The sequence below is a fragment of the Sparus aurata genome, chromosome 9 (genome assembly GCF_900880675.1).
Source record: "Sparus aurata chromosome 9, fSpaAur1.1, whole genome shotgun sequence".
In the NCBI taxonomy this organism is placed as follows: Eukaryota; Metazoa; Chordata; class Actinopteri; order Spariformes; family Sparidae; genus Sparus; species Sparus aurata.
This window is the reverse complement of record NC_044195.1, coordinates 17542589-17563816: the sequence shown is the minus strand read 5'-3', so window position 1 is coordinate 17563816 and position 21228 is coordinate 17542589. Positions and strand designations below refer to the sequence as shown.

Sequence of the window (21228 nt, the reverse complement as noted above, 5' to 3'; positions counted from 1 at the left end):
GTGCAAAGCATCAACTGCAAAACCAATCTCATCCTCCAGACATGAATTTTTGAAGGATTTGAACGCTGTAAATAACTCCAAACCCTCTCTTACGAGGTTTACCCCTGGAGCACTTTGTAACTTATCAGGGCTGCCTTGTGCCTCCTCTAATGCTTGCATTATGCTCAAATGTAAATCGGTAAGCTGCCAGAGAGGTGGGCGGGAATCACTGAAGAAAGAATCACTGAAGGGTCTAGCCAATATTCTGATTGGGGTATAGCAAAATAAACAGTATAGTTTTGTTTTTTAGGGAGCCGGTTGAACACAAATATATCACACTACTCTGTTATATTCATTAAAAGGAGCTCTTCGGTGTCCCTGAGATTTTAAATGAAGTCATAAAAAGTGAGACTCCTGAAATGTTTTTAATATTTGATCAAGTTTTCGAGGTTTTTTTTTTTTTTAAATGCCAGTGTAAAAAGAGAACTCTAATATATTCTGAGTGAATGATGCCGAGGGGTCTGTTTTGTATTTCTAATTTCCATCTCTAATGGTACAAGAGACTGATTAGTAATTAGGACAGACTCATTTAAATGCATGTAATGAGCGTTATAGGTTTCCCATATACAGTGCACTTGAAGCCGATGAAAAATGGATAGCATCTTCGTCAATTTGAACGCATGTTGACCTTTAGCGGCAATTAATCTACAACACACTCCTTCATGCTGCTCGTCCTTGAATCGGCATTATGGTGTAATGAGTATATCGTCACCATCTCCCAAATAATTGACCTGGAGCATGTTTCGCAGCATAACTATTAATCTTATTTTCCAGTGCATAATTTGATCAGTTTGCCAGAGAAGTGGGTTACGTGGAGTACAAACTGGTGCAGACGGATACGTGGCCCCTAGATATTAATTTGGAGATGGATAGGAGTCTTAAAGAGGATTAAAACTCCATACAGGCTAGTCAATTCATACGGCTGCATACCACCCAGCCCAGTGTATACGCTGTCAGTCACCGCTCGGCATGGTTGAGATTTGAAATGGTGACAGTTAAAGTACAAAGATGTCCAATCCTAGACTATTTCATGGCATATTTCTTGGAGCATCCTGAAGGAAATGCATACTGTTAGGGCCAGTCATTCCCAGTGATCCAGGGCCAGCAGAAACAGCAACACTGCCCCCCTGCTATTGTCTACAGATACTGCATCGCCATCACTCAGCTCAGTCATTCTCTCAAACTAGAATATAATAGTGAATATAAAGGACAGCTACCACAACTATGGTTTATTTTCCACACTTATTTTTAAAATAAAGACTCGCCTTTGTCGTCACTCTCTCACAATGCCACAACTAGTAAGTGACATACAGAGTAAGTGTGCTGTAATGTAAATGTGCATTAGATGTTTTCTAATTTCCAGTCTTCTTTCTAATCCTTCCAGCCCTGAGTATATATGCCATTGGTATCACAATGTGACGGGCTGATAAGATGACCCTTTAATTATGCCTGCACAATGCAAACCATTGACAAAGTAGTTTTCTTATGTTGCCCAGTGAATGCGTACATATTAACATTATAACATTTAGACATAAGATAATAATATGTGATTGTATATGCATCGGCAAATTGGATATCAGCAAAAATCGAATATCCAATATCCAAATGTTCCAAATTTCAGTTGTGGAGAGAGGGGCGTGTGGATTTAGACATTTTGCACGTCAATATGTTTTTAAAATGTGATCATGCATTCAGAGAGTTTTATCTCAATATTGGAATAATTACCAAAAAAAAAAAGAAAAAATGTTAGATGTATTTTAGTAATTAATTGGTTGGTGAGATAGCTGTCATGAAAGTATTACGAAACCTGTGCTATGTTTTTCAATTTATTTTAACTTCAAGATGCTTTTATTCGGAAAATGAATTGCGTCATTTCTGTATCATCTTATGTGTTTGTTTTTTTATAGTTTCGTTTGCTTATTTGAGATTTAATGTAAGACATGACTGAGCCACAAAAACATTTTCCCGAACAGTTGTCCACTCTCCTTTATTCTTTGAAATGTTATTAATGTGCTCTTTCAGAGGAGTAAACATGCTTTAGATTTCAGTCTGTGCTCATTTAAAAATAAACTCATCTGAATATGGAGAAGAAACCTAAAAGCCCAGCAGGGGCTGTCGAGTGCCTCCTCAGATTACACATCATTAACGAAAGAATGCCACGTAAAAAACAAGCGCAAACATTTAAATTGGTTCGCTTTTCACCAGTTTCTGCAAGACTGGGCCCCTTTCTCTCTTAATGTACCTGAAGTGGCCTCAATTTAAAATTTCAATAGGCCTCCTATTATTTAGCCAACACATATTCCTACAAAACATACCCAGAGTGGGTTAAGTGCAGTATATACACAAAGCTGTCAAGAAAATGGATGCATTGCTCCATCCACATGGTAACAAGTATATAATAAAGTACAAATGAATAATCACCTCCATCTGTGATCCTCTTTGGAAGACCATTAACAGAATCATTTGTCCGGCTCTGAAGATGCATTATGGACCATTATTGTGCACATCCTCATATTGAACCTGAAAAGGAAGACACTGAGTCTGAGTCTACTAAGTGATAAGCAATTAAAAATATGTTCCTGCTTCTTACCTTTATTTTGTCTAAATATCTTTCTGTGTTGTCACTTCAAACTATGCTTGGAAATAAATTGACGGATGGTAAGCAGAAGGTTTAAAACTGAAGATTTTTGGTCGACTTATTACACTTAGAATAGAAATATGTTTCACTCAGACAGTCGCGCGTTGCATGCCATTATACTGCATGTAGTAGCTTGTTTCTCCGTGGCTCTCTGGCACCATCCTGTGTTTCAGCAGGAATAATGGATTCTTTTTATTTACACATGTTGAAGAAGTCAGTTCCTGGTTAGATGACATTTCCAGTAGCAGTGACACCATTTGGAAGAAAAAAAACTAATTAGATCAGAGAACTTAACACTGCATTGATATTTACACGCTGTTTTATTGGAAAGCTTGCCATTTTGATAAAATTGTGGAAAAACTGCAAACATTTAAAGAATTTATTGAAAATGAAACAATAACAACGAGAAACAAAACTGATTAAAAAGAACATTTACAGTAGATGTATTTTCCTTATTTTTAAATATACCCAGTGTTTGTTACTATTGGAAAGGTAAGTCTACTTACAGTTCTGCTTCAGTTCTGTTTTATAGTATTTTTAAACGTGTACATGAATGTTTAATAATTCAGCTACAAATGCTCATTCCTTCTTAAGTATTAACGAAAATTTTCTTATTCATAGAATACATCTCCTGGCCTTAAGAGGGTCACAGTGATGCTCGTATTTGAAAGTGCTCCCTTTGTGTCTCCGCACATTTACCTTTTTTTTCATTTCCATATTAGTTTGTTGAACCTTTAAGTGTCCATGTTTTTATCTTTTGAAAGCATTTGATTTGATCTAATCTTTTATTTAATTTGTACACTGCCTTGAAATGAATTCTGTATTTTTATTTTTTTTTTTCATGCATAACATCACATGTTCCTTCACATAACAAGCTATAAGAAGTCACTGGTAAGTTCAGTAGAAACACACGGACTGATCCTGGGTCGGATCATTCATTCTCCTCTCACTTACACACTGGCACACAGGCTTGTTTGCTGAAATTAAAGTTAAATAATTTCTATAGAAACATTCCATTTGAATCCCTCCAGGAATTCTGCTCACTAATCCTGTTGGGTGCAGTGAACCTCATAGGACCTGTTGTGTAAAAGACTTGGTGGTCACACATGAGTTTTCTCATGAGGTCGTGTTTACGTCCGTTCGCCAGAAAGACTCTCGTGTTTCCCTGACACTTTGAAGATTTGATATGCAACATTTCTGCATGTAAATGTCTAAAAACGAGCAGATTGCTGTTATGTATTTTGTCGAGTTGTGCACTTACATTATGCCAAATGTTCACCAGCGTTCAAACTCAAAGAAATGTGTAGTTTGAATGAAGTTAATGATGTGTTTCATTGGGTTGCCTGTTGCCAAAACTTCCTGTCTGTTTTTGTAGGTTGTTCTGTAACTAGCATGGCATGACTGTGCTTGCTTGTGTTTGCCTCTTCTTGCTCTGCTGCTCTGCTGTTAGGTCTGCTTTTTATCTCACATCACGATTGTTGTTTTAAACTTGTTTCTTGATTTTCAGTTGCCAACTTTGCACCTGGCCTAGGTAATACAGATGAAAACTGGGCTCTTAGCTAATCCTGGTATTTTTACAGTAATGTTCATTTACATGCACTGTCTCTGAAAAATGAATAAATAAATAAGTCAGAGAGTAAGGAGGGAAGAGGACCAACATGGCTAAACATAACGTAAATTAAACAATAAGCATTACCTTATCTGTAAACATTTCTGCCTGTGTAGCATAGGTAGATTTTCATTGGCGGTGGTAGTTGTTTAAGACCGAGGACAGCGTCTCCAGTCAACCCCAAACGCCTGCGACTTTAGTTTTATTTGGATTGAGAGACCCCTAGCGACAGAAATCACATACTGTGCTTATAAGGTAGACATTTTAAGCTTTAAAATCTGAACCCTTGGATCTAGGAATCTGTCTCTTCTTCAGTGATATAATGGCAATAAAAAAATTAATCTAATTATGTATTTATATGAAATTTCTTGACAAAAAAAAGATTTGTGGTATATTTCATACTGCTTTTGCTGGATCCTGAGATTTTTCTACTTTAACGGAGCCCAATTTTGTATTGACAGTAAAATCATGTGCTCAATTTTTTAAATTGAACCAATATTGACACGACATTGAGAACTTTAGCACAGTTTCTTACTGTAATCTGATTGGATAAGGAAAACTGTAACACAATGCTTTTAAACAGTAGAAAGAGAAGGAAAGAACACCTTTAAAATGGACTCGAAATTGTGATAACAAGAAGTTAATTCAAGCTCAATTTACAGCCTTCTAAACAACAGTAAGCCTTTGCCTTTGGTGTAGTAGGATAAAGACTAACTCTAAATAACACATGTAACACATAGATTTTCAGCGGTCACATGCCAGGCCACTGGAATGCATCAGGAGTGTGGTTCAAAGACACACATTCAAGCATCAGGAGGTTCTCTGACGAGCGTGGAGCTCCAGCTTCTGAACAAAGGCAGCTTAAAGGAAAAACTCTGTCAGAATCATATTTATTTAAATCGGACAGTGAGAAATAAAAACATGCCCATATGACACAGAACAGTTTCTAGTCACAGGTGAAACTTCATGGTAGTGAGAATGTGTGGGCAGTGGTCGATTAGGTTTTAAAAGGAAACACAAATGACGCTAGAAAAACAATAGACAGGTTTTTTGTGTTTTAAAATCAATAGAATTACGTAACATAAAGACATGTTCAAGGAAAACAAACAAAACACCAACATGTTCACCTCTCTAAATTCAGTTACCACCTGGTGTTGCTGTAAGTGTTAAATGAGTCATGTGCAGTCCAGTCATGCATCCGCAGCATCATCCACTCCATTGTTCAAAGAAGTCTTTGACACAGTTAGTCCTATATCAGCCAGGCGATGCATATTCAGGCTGAAGGGGGTTTTGAGGATTCAGACTCTTTCTAAGAAAGACAAACTTTGAACTCATTGTTCTCAGCAGTTATAGTCTGTTTTCAATGAATTTTAGAGTGCAAATTGCGTAACCTTTAAACTGCTGCTAGCTATCTCTGAAAGGCCCAACCTCAATCAGTTTTATATGCACTGTAATACTGTTGTACTTCTATTACGGGCATAATGCTAAAGCTAGGTTTTTACAAACTTGATTAATGTGGTTATTTATTGTGTAGTTTTGTGAATGTCACAGACTTATAGTGTACCCAGTGATCAAAGAAGCACTGAAAACGTTTATTTTTGTAAAAGTCCTGTGTTCAAAATCCTAAATAAAGCAAAAGTGCGATATGTGTAACATGCAAAAAACACGTCAGCAGTCAAATAACGGGCTCTGCAGTAAGTTTATGTTATTATATATGAAAGTGCTGGATTGTTTATTCAGAGTTAAGTGATTTAGTCCTCCAGTGGATCCCAATCTTGGGATCAGCCCCCAAGGGGGAATGAGATGATTAACTGGAAGAGGGTCACTGGTTTGATGATCTCCGGCTCCGGCTGAGTATCCTTGGGCAAGACACTGAACCCAAAACTGCTCCCAGTGTCGGAGTATAGAAATACCCGGCACTTTGGATAAAAAGTGCTGTATCGCTTCAGATGGGCCCGGTAACGCTTAAATCAAGGCTCTTGTATTAAACCACTGTATTAAACACAAATCCCAGATCTGTCAGGCGTAATATTAGTAGGTGTCAACTCCAAAGAAAACTCCCGACGTCATAACAATTTTATATGTTGAAAACATTTTGTGTCTCAAGGTCACTGAAGTTACATAGTGCAGACACAAGGAGCTGAGACACCATTCACCCTGTCACAAGACACTGTACCATGAACATAGAGCTTGTTGCTTTAGTTGATTTAAATTCAAATGAATTAAGATTTGCTTAAATTAATGGAATCCATATGAGTTTGTTGTAATTTCTAATTAACAGTATTAATGTATAGTCTTATTAATGATAATAGGCATCTAATAAGGACTTATTGCCTATTAACAAAATCTTATTACATGGACCTTAAAGTGTGTCAGCTGCTGTCATGCCAGCCTCTGCCATCAGTGTGTGTGCGTGGGCATGAATGTGGCATGTGCTGTGAAGACCTTGGCGTGGTCGGTAGCCCAGAAAAGTTCTCATATAAAAATTCAAGTTACCATTTTGCAGCATCAAATGGAAATTCTCCAGTAAAGAAGGGAGTCCCTGAAAATTACAGTTAATTATTTTTCACCATACCAGTGTGGAGAGTCTGTGAAAGATGATGGTGATCCTACAGCTGCTCTTTTCTCAGCTCACATGCTCAGCGGAGGCTGTCAGCTGAGACCCGTGGTCAGTGCCAGCCCTGGCCAATGTGGTGCCCAAGACAAGATTTTAGCAAGCGCCCCCTTGCATCGCAGGCAATTTCACAATCAATTTTCATACACTCACACAGAAACTGCATGTATGTATTCAAGATTTTATGTATTTTAAGACAAAAACATCACACCAAATAAAAACTGAAGAAAGAAACAAGTGACAAATTTAAAGAAATTAATAGTTTAATGCCTGTAGGAGCTGGCACCCATGGATCACGCTACACCTTGTGATTGCGCTGCTACGTTTGCGGCGCCCCTCGTTGGATGACAGCCCCCTTAGCATTCATCTATGCAACCTATGCCAAGGGCCGGTGATCTGGTGATCCTACAGTTCCTACAGCTGCTCTTTTTTCCACTCACATGCACAGTGGAGGGTGTCAAGGGGTGAAAAGCTTGATGAATGGAACAATCGGCAAGTACGCGAGTAGACACGCTACAATATCAAGCTGTAAAAAGCCTGCGAAAACTACATCTTCTGGCAGGATTAAAGCGATAAGACCCTCATTAAGATTTACACAACAGATCCTGGTTGGCCTCGGCTCGAGAGCTGACTCTCATTTAACCTCATTCTTTCTATTATGATATCTCCAAATGACTCAACAAATCAATTAATTTGTTTTGAGATAATGTTTCTATTTTAAATGTGTTATCAGAGTTAATGGTGTTGGTGCAGAACACAATTCATTTTGTGTTTGACCAAATGCGTGTACAGTTGGCTGTTCTGTCTTAGGCAAATCTGATGTATTGCCTGCTTTGTTATCTTTTTTACTGATTAACTCTAAATAACAAATCAGACACACAGACTTTTGGCACAAAGTGGCCATACAACATTTTAATAGTCCCCACTGGCAGTTCCTTCCAGTTCTTAGTCCAGCTCACAGCTCTGCTGTCAGGTGACCATCACAAGACCAGTGGCTTAATCCTCCTCCGCTCTACAAAAGCAAGAGCAGAAATTAGATTCTTCCTTAACGTGCATGTAACCGACTGGAACACAACATGATCCGGCTTTAACTTGTTGTTTCCACACATATCAGAACTATCACTGAATCTAATTTGAAGATACACAACCGGGGACCGTAGCAGACTGCGATTCCACACTCCTCTGCGGGAACTAATCGACCGTTTCACTGCTCAAAGTTGATGTAGAAACTGATTAGTCGCCACTGACTGGAGGAAACAAACAGGTGAAATATGATGAATGTGCTGGGTCTTGGCCTTTTTTGTTTACTCCTCTGGCCAAAGCCTGCGGAGGCTCAGTTTCCTCGAGTGTGCTGCACGGTGGAGGGGATCCTGTCCAAGCAGTGCTGCCCTGCTCTCAGCTCTGATCCTGCCAACGTGTGCGGCTCTCTGTCGGGGAGAGGGAACTGCTCGGCTGTGCGAGTTGACAGCAAACCCTGGGGAGGACCGTACAGGCTGAGAAATGTTGACGACAGAGAGAGGTGGCCCACCAAGTTCTTCAATCAGACGTGCAGATGTACTGGTGAGTCATGTACAGTTTTATTCAGATGACGGTTAGACGATGGCTGGTGATGGACCTGAAAGACTGAAACAACCCCAAGATAATTTGATACATTTAGTTTGCTCTTTGTGTTGAAGGTAACTTTGCAGGGCATGACTGTGGTCAGTGTAAATTCGGCTGGACCGGACCAAACTGTGACCAGAGGAAAGCTCCAGTGGTGCGGAAGAACATCCACTCCCTGACCTCCGAGGAGCTCCAGGAGTTCCTCAACGCCCTGGAGCTGGCTAAGACCACCACCCACCCAGACTATGTCATTGCCACCCAGCACTGGCTGGGACTGCTGGGACCAAATGGGACTGAGCCCCAGGTCACCAACATCTCAATCTACGACTTCTTCGTCTGGCAGCACTACTATTCTGTCCGCGACACTCTTCTGGGTAATTGAGCACCATCACATTTCTGGACATAAATCTAAGTTTGTTAATGCCGCAACCCAAACCCCAAGGTTGTGTCTTGACTTTAGTTGACTTTTTTTGACATTCGATTGTGACTTTAATGATCAGATTTCATGAGAAAGTATAGATATATCTTTTAGTGTGTGATGTGCACTGATGGCATGTGTATTTTCTTTGTCCCCGCAGGTCCCGGTCGTCCATTCAAAGCCATTGATTTCTCACACAAAGGACCAGCATTCATCACCTGGCACAGGTATCACCTCCTCAGCTTGGAACGAGAGCTACAGGTATGTGTAATCTTCTGAATACACGTTGTCGGACTAATTCATGTTGGCATGACTGGTTGGGATCAGCTACGCTCCATGGGTTTATTTTTGATGAACATAATAATGGTTGGTAATATAAGAAGGTTATTGGTCACTGTGAAAATGTATTTTTTCTCATATGTGATCAGCTTGTCATTGTGTTATTGCCATATATATAATGTTCGCTTATGGAAGGGAAATTATGATTTGGGATTTTGGTGCTGATGAATTACTTGTACATATGTGGCTTTATTTTTGAGGTTGTTTTCAGGCGACAGCTAAATTAAAAGTTATTTGTCCTGAACAATGAATCCATTCAGTTTATCAATCAATATGGTGAATACATTCTTAAAAGCCCAAACACATACAATTATTGCATTTGATTATTGAGTTGAATCTTTCTGCCCAAAGGATATACCTCCCTAAGACACATTTTATTTATTTGCATCAGATGGAAGAGCTTTTAATGCCACAAGCGGTCCTTCCAGGAAACCCAAGATATATTCATAATTTTAAATGAAGATGCAGGGATCTGGTCCAACATGATAGAAAAATGAAAGAGAAAGGAAAATGTATCCTAAATTGAATCTAACCCGAGAAAGTCATATCAGGACTCGTATATGAGGCATTACAAGCACATGTTGATGACTAAAACTTAAATTTCTAACACCGATGTAAACCCAATTCAACAATGTTTGCCTGTCCTGCAGAGAATGACCGGGAACGAGAACTTTGCGATCCCTTACTGGAACTTTGCCACGGGGCAGAGTGAGTGTGACGTGTGCACCGATTCGATGCTGGGGGGCCGAAACCCAGACAACCCTTCCCTCATCAGCAACCAGTCCAGATTCTCCAGATGGGGGGTGGTGTGTAACAGGTCAGCAAACAAACTGATGGGAAGGGAAAAGGACTCAGTAAATATGATGGAACAAATATTGTGTGGCAAATCAAAGTGTTTTGATTGAAATCAGTGAAACATTCACAATAATTAAATCGCTTTCGCCTCCAGTTTGGACGAATACAATCGCCTGGTGACTCTTTGCAACGGTACTGGTGAGGGCTCTATTCAGAGAGGGATCATGGAGCGAGGTAACGCGTCCCTGCCCACCATGACTGATGTCAGGAGCTGTCTCGGTATCAGAGACTTCGACAGCCCTCCATACTTCACCAACTCTTCCTTTAGTTTCAGGTACGACTCTGTTTTTTAGCTTGGAAATCATTTTAAATGTATACCTGCTGTTTCACTTTGGCAGCTAAGATTCTCTGCAGAACCACAGCTTAACAGATGTTGTGCTTCGTAACAGAAATGCTCTCGAGGGCTACGACAAACCAGATGGAGAACTGGACGAATCTGTCAACAACCTTCACAACCTCGTCCACTCCATGCTTAACGGAACCAGCTCCTTGTCACATGCCGCGGCCAACGATCCCATCTTTGTGGTCAGAGCCTGATTTCATTGTTATCTCTGAAACGTTGCGGCTGTGGAATTGTTGTCATCGAAATCACCATGGTGTTTCTTGTTGGTTTTGTCGCAGGTGCTCCACGCTTTCACGGATGCCATTTTCGATGAGTGGATGAGAAGGTTTGTTCCGTCCAACGCCACCTTCCCAGATGAGATGGCCCCCATCGGTCACAACAGGGACTACAACATGGTTCCTTTCTTCCCTCCGATCACCAACGAGGAGATATACATTACCTCTGAGCAGCTGGGGTACTCCTATGCTGTCGACCTGGAAGGTGAGTGTTTAAACAGTGTTTTTAAAAGATATGTTTAAAGGAATAGTACAACACTTTTGCCTCTTCTCATGTGAAATAAATATTTTTTGATGTGATTGGCTGTTTTGACATGTGAACCAAAATTAGGAGAAAAGAAAATAATGTTGAGCTTTTAAAATTCTAATATGTCTACAAAGAAAATAATGTCACATTTCAGAAAAGAAAAAAAGTTTAGAAAAACTGTTGGCACAGCTGATTCTTACAAAAATGGCAAATGAAAAAAGTCAACTGGAAAAAAAACAACACAATTTGTGAACAAAACTTCTAACTTTATTTTCTGTATAATTTTTCTTCAACTAAAAGTCTAACTTAATTCTAAATTTGAACTCTAACTAATTCTACAAAAAATATTCTCACATGCTAACTACGCTTTTTCAGAAATTATTGGCTTTTTTTCACATGTGGAAACAAAACATGTCACATGAAGTCACATGAAATCAAATGCAATTTGCTTCTTCACATATGAATTCTATGGAGCCCCGTAAGGGACATGGGGGGAGAAAAAAAAGGACATCTTTTTCACCCATCAATCCCCCCCCCCATGTCCCTTACAGGGCTCCGTAGAATTCCACATTTTCACACATTATCAGGTGTGAATTTAAATTGTAAAGGTGAAAAAAAAGAAAATCCTGAATGTGAATTTAATATTATTATTATTAATATATTAACATTATACTCATGAACTCCGTAACCCATATAAAAATAAATCAAATTTTTCCTGTAAACTACAATTTTAGCGTGAAAAATACAATAAAGTCACAAGTGAACTGGACATCATCAGAAGCGATTGGCTTTTTTCACACGTGTATTATAATTACCACATGTGGAAATGAAACATGACTCATTTGAATTCCACGTTTTCACACATTTTTAAATGCAATCGACTATTTTTCAACTGTAAAATCTCAACATGTGAAAATTAAATAATACCATTTGATATTTGAACTGGCCATTTCACAACTGATTGTCTTCTTAACATGAAAATTTACTGATAAGATATAAAAATGTTCACATATGAATTACTTATGTTCATATGTGATTAGGTGATTATCACACAGGGATCAAAATTTCCACGTGTGGCCACCTGTAACTTAAAATAATAAAGTCTATAAAAAAAGACAATAAAATCTAAGATCAATTATTAGTGTTATGAAATATTGCCCTATGTCAGGAATTTTGATACAAACCTCAGTAAGAAAGTTAGTTTTGATAACAGAAGTTTTTGCACAGCGAAGTCGAGTCGCTGATGTTGATTCTCCAGCTCATCGAACCAAATCCATCCCACTTTGTCTAACTGGACCAAAAGTTTTTAAGAATCTTATTTTAATAACTGCAATTTACATGTAATTTTACTGCTGCCAAAAAGTTATCTATGAATATCTCCACCTGTCCTTCATCTTTCCAGACGCAGGAGGACCAACTGTGTTTGTGATGGGCTCCACTCTGGGGGGAGTCTTCATCGGTCTCCTGGTGCTTCTCCTTATCTTTGTGCTGTACCTGCGCCAGCGCAGAAACAGAGGCTTTGAACCTCTGATAAAAGCAGACTTCACAAATAGAAAGTACACGGACGAAGCATAGATTTCACCTGTTGTTCTGAAACACTACATACTGAAGAAAAATGGAGCAGCCGGGCTTCTTTACTGTTGGTGAAGCAAGAGGAAAATGTTAATCCTGTGAACAAACACTTTTCCTTCCTAGATATTAATTTTGTTTAACAATGATGTGAATCGTATAGTATACACTGAAAAAGAAAGAATCATAACGCAATATGAGTATAAAACGAGACCAATCCTTATGAATGTAAATGAATGTTAATGTGAAATGAACTTTAACTGTCCACAGTGAGCTTACAGTAGCGATTCCTCACTTCCTTTCATGATCATGTACCTTTAACATTTCCTTTGTGAGAGTCGGCACAAATAGAAATCTATTGGAATGTTTTTAATAAATATTTATTCTCAAGAACAGTAACAAAACACAAATCGTCAATCGTCTTAATTGCACTGAAAAACAATAAGGCATATTCTCTCAACTAGTTCTTCACCCCTCTTCGTTTGAAAACTCAAACTTTGAACAAATGTCACCTCATTAGGACTCGACTTCATATAGCAATGCATTGATCGTAAAAAAATGTTGAGTATTTCCAGCTAATTCTATTTTTCAGATAATTTGTCCGACCAGACATCCATTTTTCGATATTTTATTGCAAAAATATTACCATTAAAAGTTCAATGATACAAAACATAAAAAGGGCATCCTGTCAGATCACTATTCATAATAAAGAATCCCTTTAAACAGCATATTTTGTGTACATTTTTCTTCTTGCAATGTGGATGCAAATGCGGACATAAATGCAATAATGAAAAAAGCCCAACACATATTCACTGATATACTGCTAAGGGCATAACACTGGTTAATTCCTTGGATATGTAAGCTTAGCTGGCCTGGTGGTTATGGAGCTGACGGGCTCTCAGAGAACAGTGGACGTACATACAGGCTGGTTTTGTCCGCCCCCCTCAGCAGTGCCAGGCCTCTCACATTCTCTGTAAGTACGCTCTACTGAGGAGCTTCACCGAAGCATTCAGCCCTGTCCGGTCTCCACAGATTCTCATTTCACAGGTGACTGTGGTCGGCTTCAAGCCTGTCTGTGCTGCAGACATAACCATTCGAGCTTTACAGATAAATTTAGGGACCCTTTTCTTTGCATTTCCAGTAACCACCGTGTGCTGTTTGCAACTTCCTCTCTTAATAAATCCTTCACCTCAATAACACAACCGCAGTAATAAAACATTCGGAAATAGCAACTTGACTTTTGAACTGTCAGTATTTCTGTTTGGTAGCTTTTAAAGCAGTACAATGCAAATTTTAATGACTTTTTAATCCAAACTGTGAAAGCAATTAAAGGATAACCTTTGGTTATTCAAACACTTATGCAAAAGTGGATTTACGCAAAGACAGAATTCCTGGAACTTCTAAAAGTGTTTAATATTTGTAGAAATATTTCTGGAATAATATTCAGAGAATGCAGAAGAAAACTTTTTAGGCCCCAATTACTGAAAATTATATAAAAGTTTACCGATGCACAAAAATTCCATCTGTGATGGTGATTCTGTATTGAATGGGGTGTGCGTTTCATACTGTAATGTGCATGAGCAAAGTCATGATCTTCCATTAGTGTATGGAACTTCCTTTATAGGACCTCATCTTGTCAGCATGGTATTGTTAAAGGTGCATTATTTAAGATAATTTTTCCATGCAAAAAACCCCCCCTAAATTAAAAAAAATGTAAGTTGTGTCAAAGATGTCTCTGTATTTTGTTGCAGAGATAACTATTGAAGTTAGCATGCTAACCAGCTAGCTTCTAGACACTTTGTAGGCCGACAGTCCATTAGGAAACAACACCCACACTCCCTCCAGCTGATAGGACCGCTAGCTGCACAGTTATCGATAATAGAGATAATTGAGCTTTCTAGCGAGCGGCAGCTACAGTTAGCAGCAGTTAGCAGCTGTGCTGGTGATCCACTGCCCCCCTATTTGTGGTATATTGCCAGTTCTTACATATTGCACCTTTAAGCACAATTCAAACATCTATTAGAGATTGTTGATTTGCGTATTTCTGGGCTGTGTTTGCCTTTGCACTGATGCTATAAAGTGGTTAGACTGAAACCGACTGTTTAACATCTCACTTAATGAAGACACAAACCCTTCTGATACAAAACAAAACCAAAATATATTATCGATCGATATTTATATATTAGCAAGGATCAGAGTTTGTTTAGCAGCCCAGAGCACTACAGAACCAGCATCACTATGATGGCATTACAGTATATTTGTGCGTCAATAATTGCTCTCTATGAATTCTGTCCAGGATGTTTCCTCCTGGAACCATGCCTGAGGAAACCAGCACAATATGAGAATATTTTGCAGATAATAAAACGGTTGCAAGGCAAGTGATTACATAAAAAATGCCAACCCTATCCCTTTTAACAAAATGTGACTTTTAGCACTAGGCGACTGTTGTATTCTGAATGATATATGATAGCTAAGAGCAGAGCAGATAAAGGACCAACCCATGATGTACTGAACCTATGGCAAACTTCATGATTGAACTTCTCATAAAACACAAGATTAAGCAACACGATTCAGGTGCTGTCAAAATAAGTTCGGATTTATGACAACTTTGATAAATATTCAATTGCTCCGCGTCAAAAATCAACAATTGGCACATGAGTTAATGACAATGGAACAAGGACTCAATTAAAACTTTTCGGCGGAAGCCACATGTTCCTGAATTTTTGCTATCCTTTGTATTTGTTTCAAAATATAACATATATTAATCTTACTGTGCCTCTTTTAGGTGAGTCAAATAACCACATTATCAACATTTTTTCCAACACAAACAATTTTTGCATTAAAAAAATCAAAACAATCAAAGTGCGTGTTATATTTTTTTTCCACATGGAGACCAACATTAATACCTGCCATATGTGCAAGAAATCTCTGAAACAGAGTTTGTTGGGTCGGCATCAGTGTTAGGTGGTGAAGCGACGCCGCAAAATATCAAGTCAAAGGATGGCACTGCACGATCTTTGGGAAAGTGGGAAATCACGATGCATGACTGCTCTCTTTTTCAGAGTACACTCCTCTCACCCCGAGGCTGGCAGCCTGAATACTGCCTGCTTGACAGTAGCTCCAATCTGCCTGAATACAAAAACTGCAAAAAAAAAAAAAAAGAAAAAAGAACCCTGCTGTCCATGTTTTGCCAGTTCCTCCAGCATTATCTCCATTGTCGGTGGAGTGCCAGGACTGAGAGGGCCAGCATGGTTGGCAGAGCTACAGAGGGTGCATGGAGCGGGGCAGAGTCATCTACAGGCCCACTCCGGTCGGCTTCCACCACCGGGGCTTCGCTGGCAGCACCCTCCATGTCTGTGGGGCAGACCTCTGTGCAGCCGCTGCCGCTGCCTGAGCCGCCGCTGCCTTCATCGCCTGCAGCAACAAAACAAAACACAAGCCAGACTGAGCACAGCACTGAAAATGAAACATTATTCAACTATTAAGCCAAATTGTGCAACCCTGAACTGTTGCTTACAGGGTTCATTATACAACTTTACCTTATTAAAGGTACAGCTGCTATTATTGTATATTAATAATGCAACAAATCATCATGTGTACTGTTTGTGAAAGGTTTTGTTCATAGTGATGAACCCTCAGAGAATTGTCACATTTGTCAGCAGTTCTCGTCGGCTCTGTGGAACACTTTAGTGTCCTTTAGCTCATTGTTTTGGTTTTTACAGCCTCGAACTTTGTTTTGGTTCACTCTCTGCGCTCAGATGGACCTGCCCATTACCAAGTGGCAGGCAGACAAAGTTGGCGACTAGCTGATGAACATATACCCCCTTTTTTTTGCCACATTATCTCTGGGTCTTTGAACAAGTTTGGTCAAGATTCTTGGGAGCTCAGTGCTATCTAGCAAACCCAGGTTTCCACCAGATTAGAGTGGAACCATTGTAATAAAGCATGCATTATCAACGGAGGGTGTTGCGCAATGCAATGTGGAATATGACACTCACACTTCACTACGGCTGTCCCAACATCTGATTTTCACTGCATGATTTGTGTGGCCTAAAGAATTCAAGATCGTGATATCATTGTGTTATCTGTAGAAAACATGGAGGGGAAAAATGCTTTCAGTCAAATTCATCTATTCTGGGGTATTCTGCAGTTTTGGGGAATTTAAGTTCAATTCATGACTGAATAAACTGAATAAACAAACTGAACTTGAAGGATAACACAATGACATACTGTTTGACTTTGATTATATGTGGCGGACCCTGCCACCCTTCTAGCTTCAAACAGACCTTATTTTCCTCTGAGAACAGCTTGTTTAGTCAGTTATGGAAAAAATAAAATATTTCTGAGTTTGTTATTATTACCTTATTAATATTGTGAATATTTAACTTGCTTAGGCTGTTGGTTTATTGGTTATTGGACAACATCACTCACGCGACTGTTGGGTTCGTAGTCTTATTATGTATTTTAACAGTCTTACACTTCATTTTACGGTGGCACACTGCCACCTTCTTGAGCTGAAAAATAGTCTTTGAAATTAACAAACATCTCTCTCCATTAACTGCCATATGTATTTTTTCAGAAATAAGGTCCCACGGTGGTCTACTTGTTTGCTAACAAGCTCCCTTTAACGACTTCAAGGTGATAACACAGTATGTCTGCGGTTGTTTACAGCTTGTTTCTGCTGCCCTAAGTGGCAGTGTGTTTATGTGGTGACTGTAATGAATCTTTTCACATCCACATTTTCTGCGATGGCTCTGCTTTATCTCAGCAGTGTATCTAAATGAAGTGACTGCACACCCAATGTTCTGCCAGCAAACTGTGCTATAACTGTCGGACCAGAATTTTTGGCATTGCTTTTTGTTACACACTGCTGTGTAAGTTATTTCTATCAATGCCTCTTGTGGCATTACTGATGACACTGTTTGAAGGTCAGGTTGTATTTCGGAGCGAACAGACATTAAAGATGAGTGGCGAGGTGGAGCATGAACTTGACTGACCAGGTCGCATGTATGTGAGCGGGAAAAGCATCAAATTGCTTACTTGAGTCTTGAAAGTAGATATCATTGCCGTTGTAGGCATTTCTCAACTTGTTGGTCATCACCCTCAGGGCCATGATCTGCTGGCGGATTAAGGTGTCTGGGCGGGTGATGTCCACGAGCACCTCTGGGTTATTCACCTGGTTGGTCAGGCCGTCCTTTTGAACTTCTGAAAAGTACCTTTTACATTACAAAAAAAGCAAGAGAAAATTAGAAGTGTTATCTTTGAAAAGTTGCTTGTACAAGTGCTCATCAGTCAATAAAAAATCATATTTGTGACACGAGACTGTGAGGGGCTCTGGTGCGCAAATCATTCTAATGATCAGGACTCTGGAGAGAGGCAGAGAAAGGGCACACTTGAGAGAAGCTTTTCGAGGTTATGACAGCACTGGCAAATCAACATATGACCCAATCATGTCGGGCAATGTTCTGACATACTTTTGAGATATTTCTTCAGGGAAATCATGTCAGCTGCCTGCATTCCTGCCTGATAAATAAGCAGCAGGCCATCATGTGAGGGCATTCCACCAACCGTCTCACACAACAGCATTTGTTTCCCCTAAGCTCAGGTCAGTCTGGGTAATTTACACCTCTGAAACCTCCGTGGGTCATAAGAGGACTGATCTGACTGATTCCACTGGTGGTATTCTTTTCTTTGCAATCACAGAAAAAATGACTTCAGCTTTCACATTTGACACCAAGACACAGGGTTAAAGTATTTTGCTTTAAGGGTTAGTCAAAGAATTTAGACACATGAATGCTCAACATCTTTTGATCGTACCGTTGATGTTATGAATTGAAGTGGCACAATCAATTAACTGTGACCTCAGTCATGGCTGGGGGCATTTGGGGAGCTCGGCAGATATTTTCCTTTAAAAATTAAATCAGATTAACAAAGGCTCCCCGTGCCGGTTGCACATTTTAAAGGAGAATGAAAACACAAATCCATAAAATAGAGAAAAACACAAAAAAAATAATAAAAAAGCAAATCAAAGCTATAGTATAAATGGAGGGTCCAGACCAGAATTATCAGCTATTGAGTGTTTACAAGACCACGTTCTGATTCATATCAAAAGTATGCCAAGCTCTTCTATAGCCGAGTATAAGTCAGTGAAAGCAAATACTCTGGTGCTAATTCTAGGATTAGACTGATTAGAGTTGAAAACACACTTTGGACTTCTTAATAACATTTTGTGTGAGCCTGAAAAAGCCCCCGGGAGGGACTGGTGCACTTACCTGCCCTTGGTGTGGCCATTCCAGCACTCGTCATCACTGGCATTTCCAGCGGTCACTCTGTCCTCCACGCACATCGCCTCGGGCAGGATGGACCAAAATTTTTTCGACAGCTTCAGTTTCTCTTTTATGTCAACAACCTTAAGCACAGACAGGAGTCGGAACGGGAGAGACAACAATACAGTATAAATAAATCAAATATTCCAAGTGGTCCAATAAAGCAGCGGCAGCCTCAGAGTTACAGCAGAAATGATATGTATACTGTATTTATACAGTTCATAAACAGGAAATACTGAATACTGAATTGAATATCATCTAAAGGTGAAACATTACTTGGAGGCACAACAGGAACCAATTTGGAATTTCTTTGATAATAATAAAATGTGTATTATTATTATTATTATTATTATTATTATTGTTAACAACAACAACAACAACAACAATAATAACAATAATACAAATAATAAAAATAATGACATAAAAGCTATATTCAGTACAGTTCTAGTTTTTAATTTTGAAAAGAAAATCCTGTCATGCCATCTGAAATATTTAATATACCTATTAATCCTGATAATTGGTCATGCTAATGTAAAGTCTGCTTTCAAGTGTGTTTTACCGGATTATAGTTTTGATTGATTGTGTTTTTGCCCTATTAAGATCTGTGCTCCACGGGTCTGTCCTGCTCCTTGGCAATTATAGTTTGGTCCTTTAGGTTGCGGAGTAACATTTTTTCTGACAGTAGATTTTTAAACTTGAATTATTAAAATTCAAGGTCAGTTTGGATAATAAATCATGCACAGGGGTGGCAGTCACTCCACTTGGCTCGGGGACCGGAGTGTGGCCAGCTCAAGACACACTCGGACCAGACAGCACGGAGCGTGGACTGGTAGCTGGAGAGGTGCCAGTTCACCTGCTGGGCACTGCTGAGATCCCCTTGGGCATAACACTGGACCCCTAACTGCTGATTAAAGCGCAGCCCCCTCACTGCTCTCCACACATGAATGCATGTGTTGTACTGTTTGTGCATGTGTGTGTATTTCCCCACAGAGGATTAATAAAGTCTGCCTTCTTCTCCTTCATACGGATAAATGTTTATTTTAATTTTGTCCAAGTTATTTTATTTGCTGCCCTGTGGTTCATCATTGGATAGCCAATCAAGGGAGTTATTAGCTTCCGGATGTGCTTTTAGAAAGTGGACATGGTCGAGTACACGAGTCAGGACCTTTTACATCTTGCAAGAAGTGGCAACATAATAATAATAATAATAATAATAATAATAATAATAATAATCATAATCATAATCATAATAATCATAATACTTATAATAATTATAATAATTATAATAAAAGCACTGTTAAAAGTGACACAGAAATTATAAATATCAAGTGCCTCACATAGAAAAGGCAGAATAAACATAAAAGCAAGTGTAGAAAACACAATTAATTTGAAATGCGATGGAGAATAAATCCAATGATTAATGAAAATACAACTAATGCATAACATAGTATGGAGAATTAAACTCACTCAATAACAATAACAATAAAAAAAAAACATGCGTGAAATGAAGTAAAATACAATATTGCAGCGATGCATCATGTGGCCGAAGAAATACACATTATTGCAATTTTTTCACCGACACTATGATTGCGATATGATTCATGACTAGTGGAGTTATGAATTTTTGCATCACAATTTTTAAATTTTCACTGATGAAACTCATGATGATGATGCTGTGACAGTTTCCTTTCATCTGGCGAATTTGTAGGGCAGGGCATCCCTGCGGCACTACAGAAGTTTGTTGTACTGCTGTTTTGTCAAACATTAAGTAAAAAAATTGCAACATCTGGATATAACACTACCATATAGCGATTTCTATAACATTTTGATTAATAATGATTGTCAGTGCAAGGTACAAAGCAGTGCCAAAAAGAGTTTCAGACCTTCACTTTGCTAAGACATTACTTCTCCTGAGAGTGGAAAGTAAGTCCACAAGACAGCACAGTGTTTACACCGACACCTGTACCTTCATTAATACTGTTGACCTGGAAGCCTTTCAACAATCAAAACAATTCCATATATATTCTTGTAAAAACATCTGAGAGAAAATATAGACAATGAGAAATATTCTTGAAGTATATGAAAAAAGCGATGTTGAGATGTCCTGAGTCCTCATGTTATTGACGCATCTCGATTTTGTAAACTAATTATTAAACTGCGCCACCCTCACATATTACCACATCTTATCAAAGACATTATAAATCTCAGGATTTAACCTCCGGAAAACTGATTTGGGCTTAATTTTTCCCTCCGTGTTGACTATCGAGTGTTTGCATCATGAAAAGTAAGACCATGCAGGCTTGCAGCAATAATTTCAGCTTGAATGTCAGACTTAAATGCTCCTTTGCATCCCG

The 21228-nt window shown here is 39.0% G+C and overlaps 3 protein-coding genes across 4 annotated transcripts in view; 2 read left to right on the top strand and 1 right to left on the bottom strand.

The window, feature by feature from the left end:
- Positions 1-3679, top strand: part of LOC115588392 (multidrug resistance-associated protein 4-like) — an 88657-nt gene extending 84978 nt beyond the window's left edge. Inside the window, exon 34 of the mRNA XM_030429003.1 lies at positions 3553-3679. Coding sequence (XP_030284863.1) covers positions 3553-3658 — 106 coding nt within the window. The 3' untranslated portion in view covers positions 3659-3679. The remainder of the gene's footprint in view (positions 1-3552) is intronic.
- A 4221-nt stretch (positions 3680-7900) lies between these two features.
- Positions 7901-12947, top strand: dct (dopachrome tautomerase). Its single transcript, XM_030428877.1, has 8 exons — positions 7901-8460; positions 8577-8876; positions 9081-9181; positions 9910-10076; positions 10209-10388; positions 10504-10639; positions 10736-10937; positions 12382-12947. Exons 1-8 carry the CDS (start codon positions 8172-8174, stop codon positions 12552-12554), a joined length of 1548 nt encoding a protein of 515 aa, XP_030284737.1. The 5' UTR covers positions 7901-8171; the 3' UTR covers positions 12555-12947.
- The window catches only part of LOC115588337 (glypican-6-like), a 117969-nt gene continuing 109653 nt past the window's right edge, over positions 12913-21228 (bottom strand). For both annotated transcript variants that reach the window (XM_030428875.1, XM_030428876.1), the window contains 3 exons: positions 18821-18957; positions 17589-17764; positions 12913-15962 (listed from right to left, as the gene is read on the bottom strand). In XM_030428875.1, coding sequence (XP_030284735.1) covers positions 15754-15962; positions 17589-17764; positions 18821-18957 — 522 coding nt within the window. In that variant the 3' untranslated portion in view covers positions 12913-15753. The remainder of the gene's footprint in view (positions 15963-17588; positions 17765-18820; positions 18958-21228) is intronic.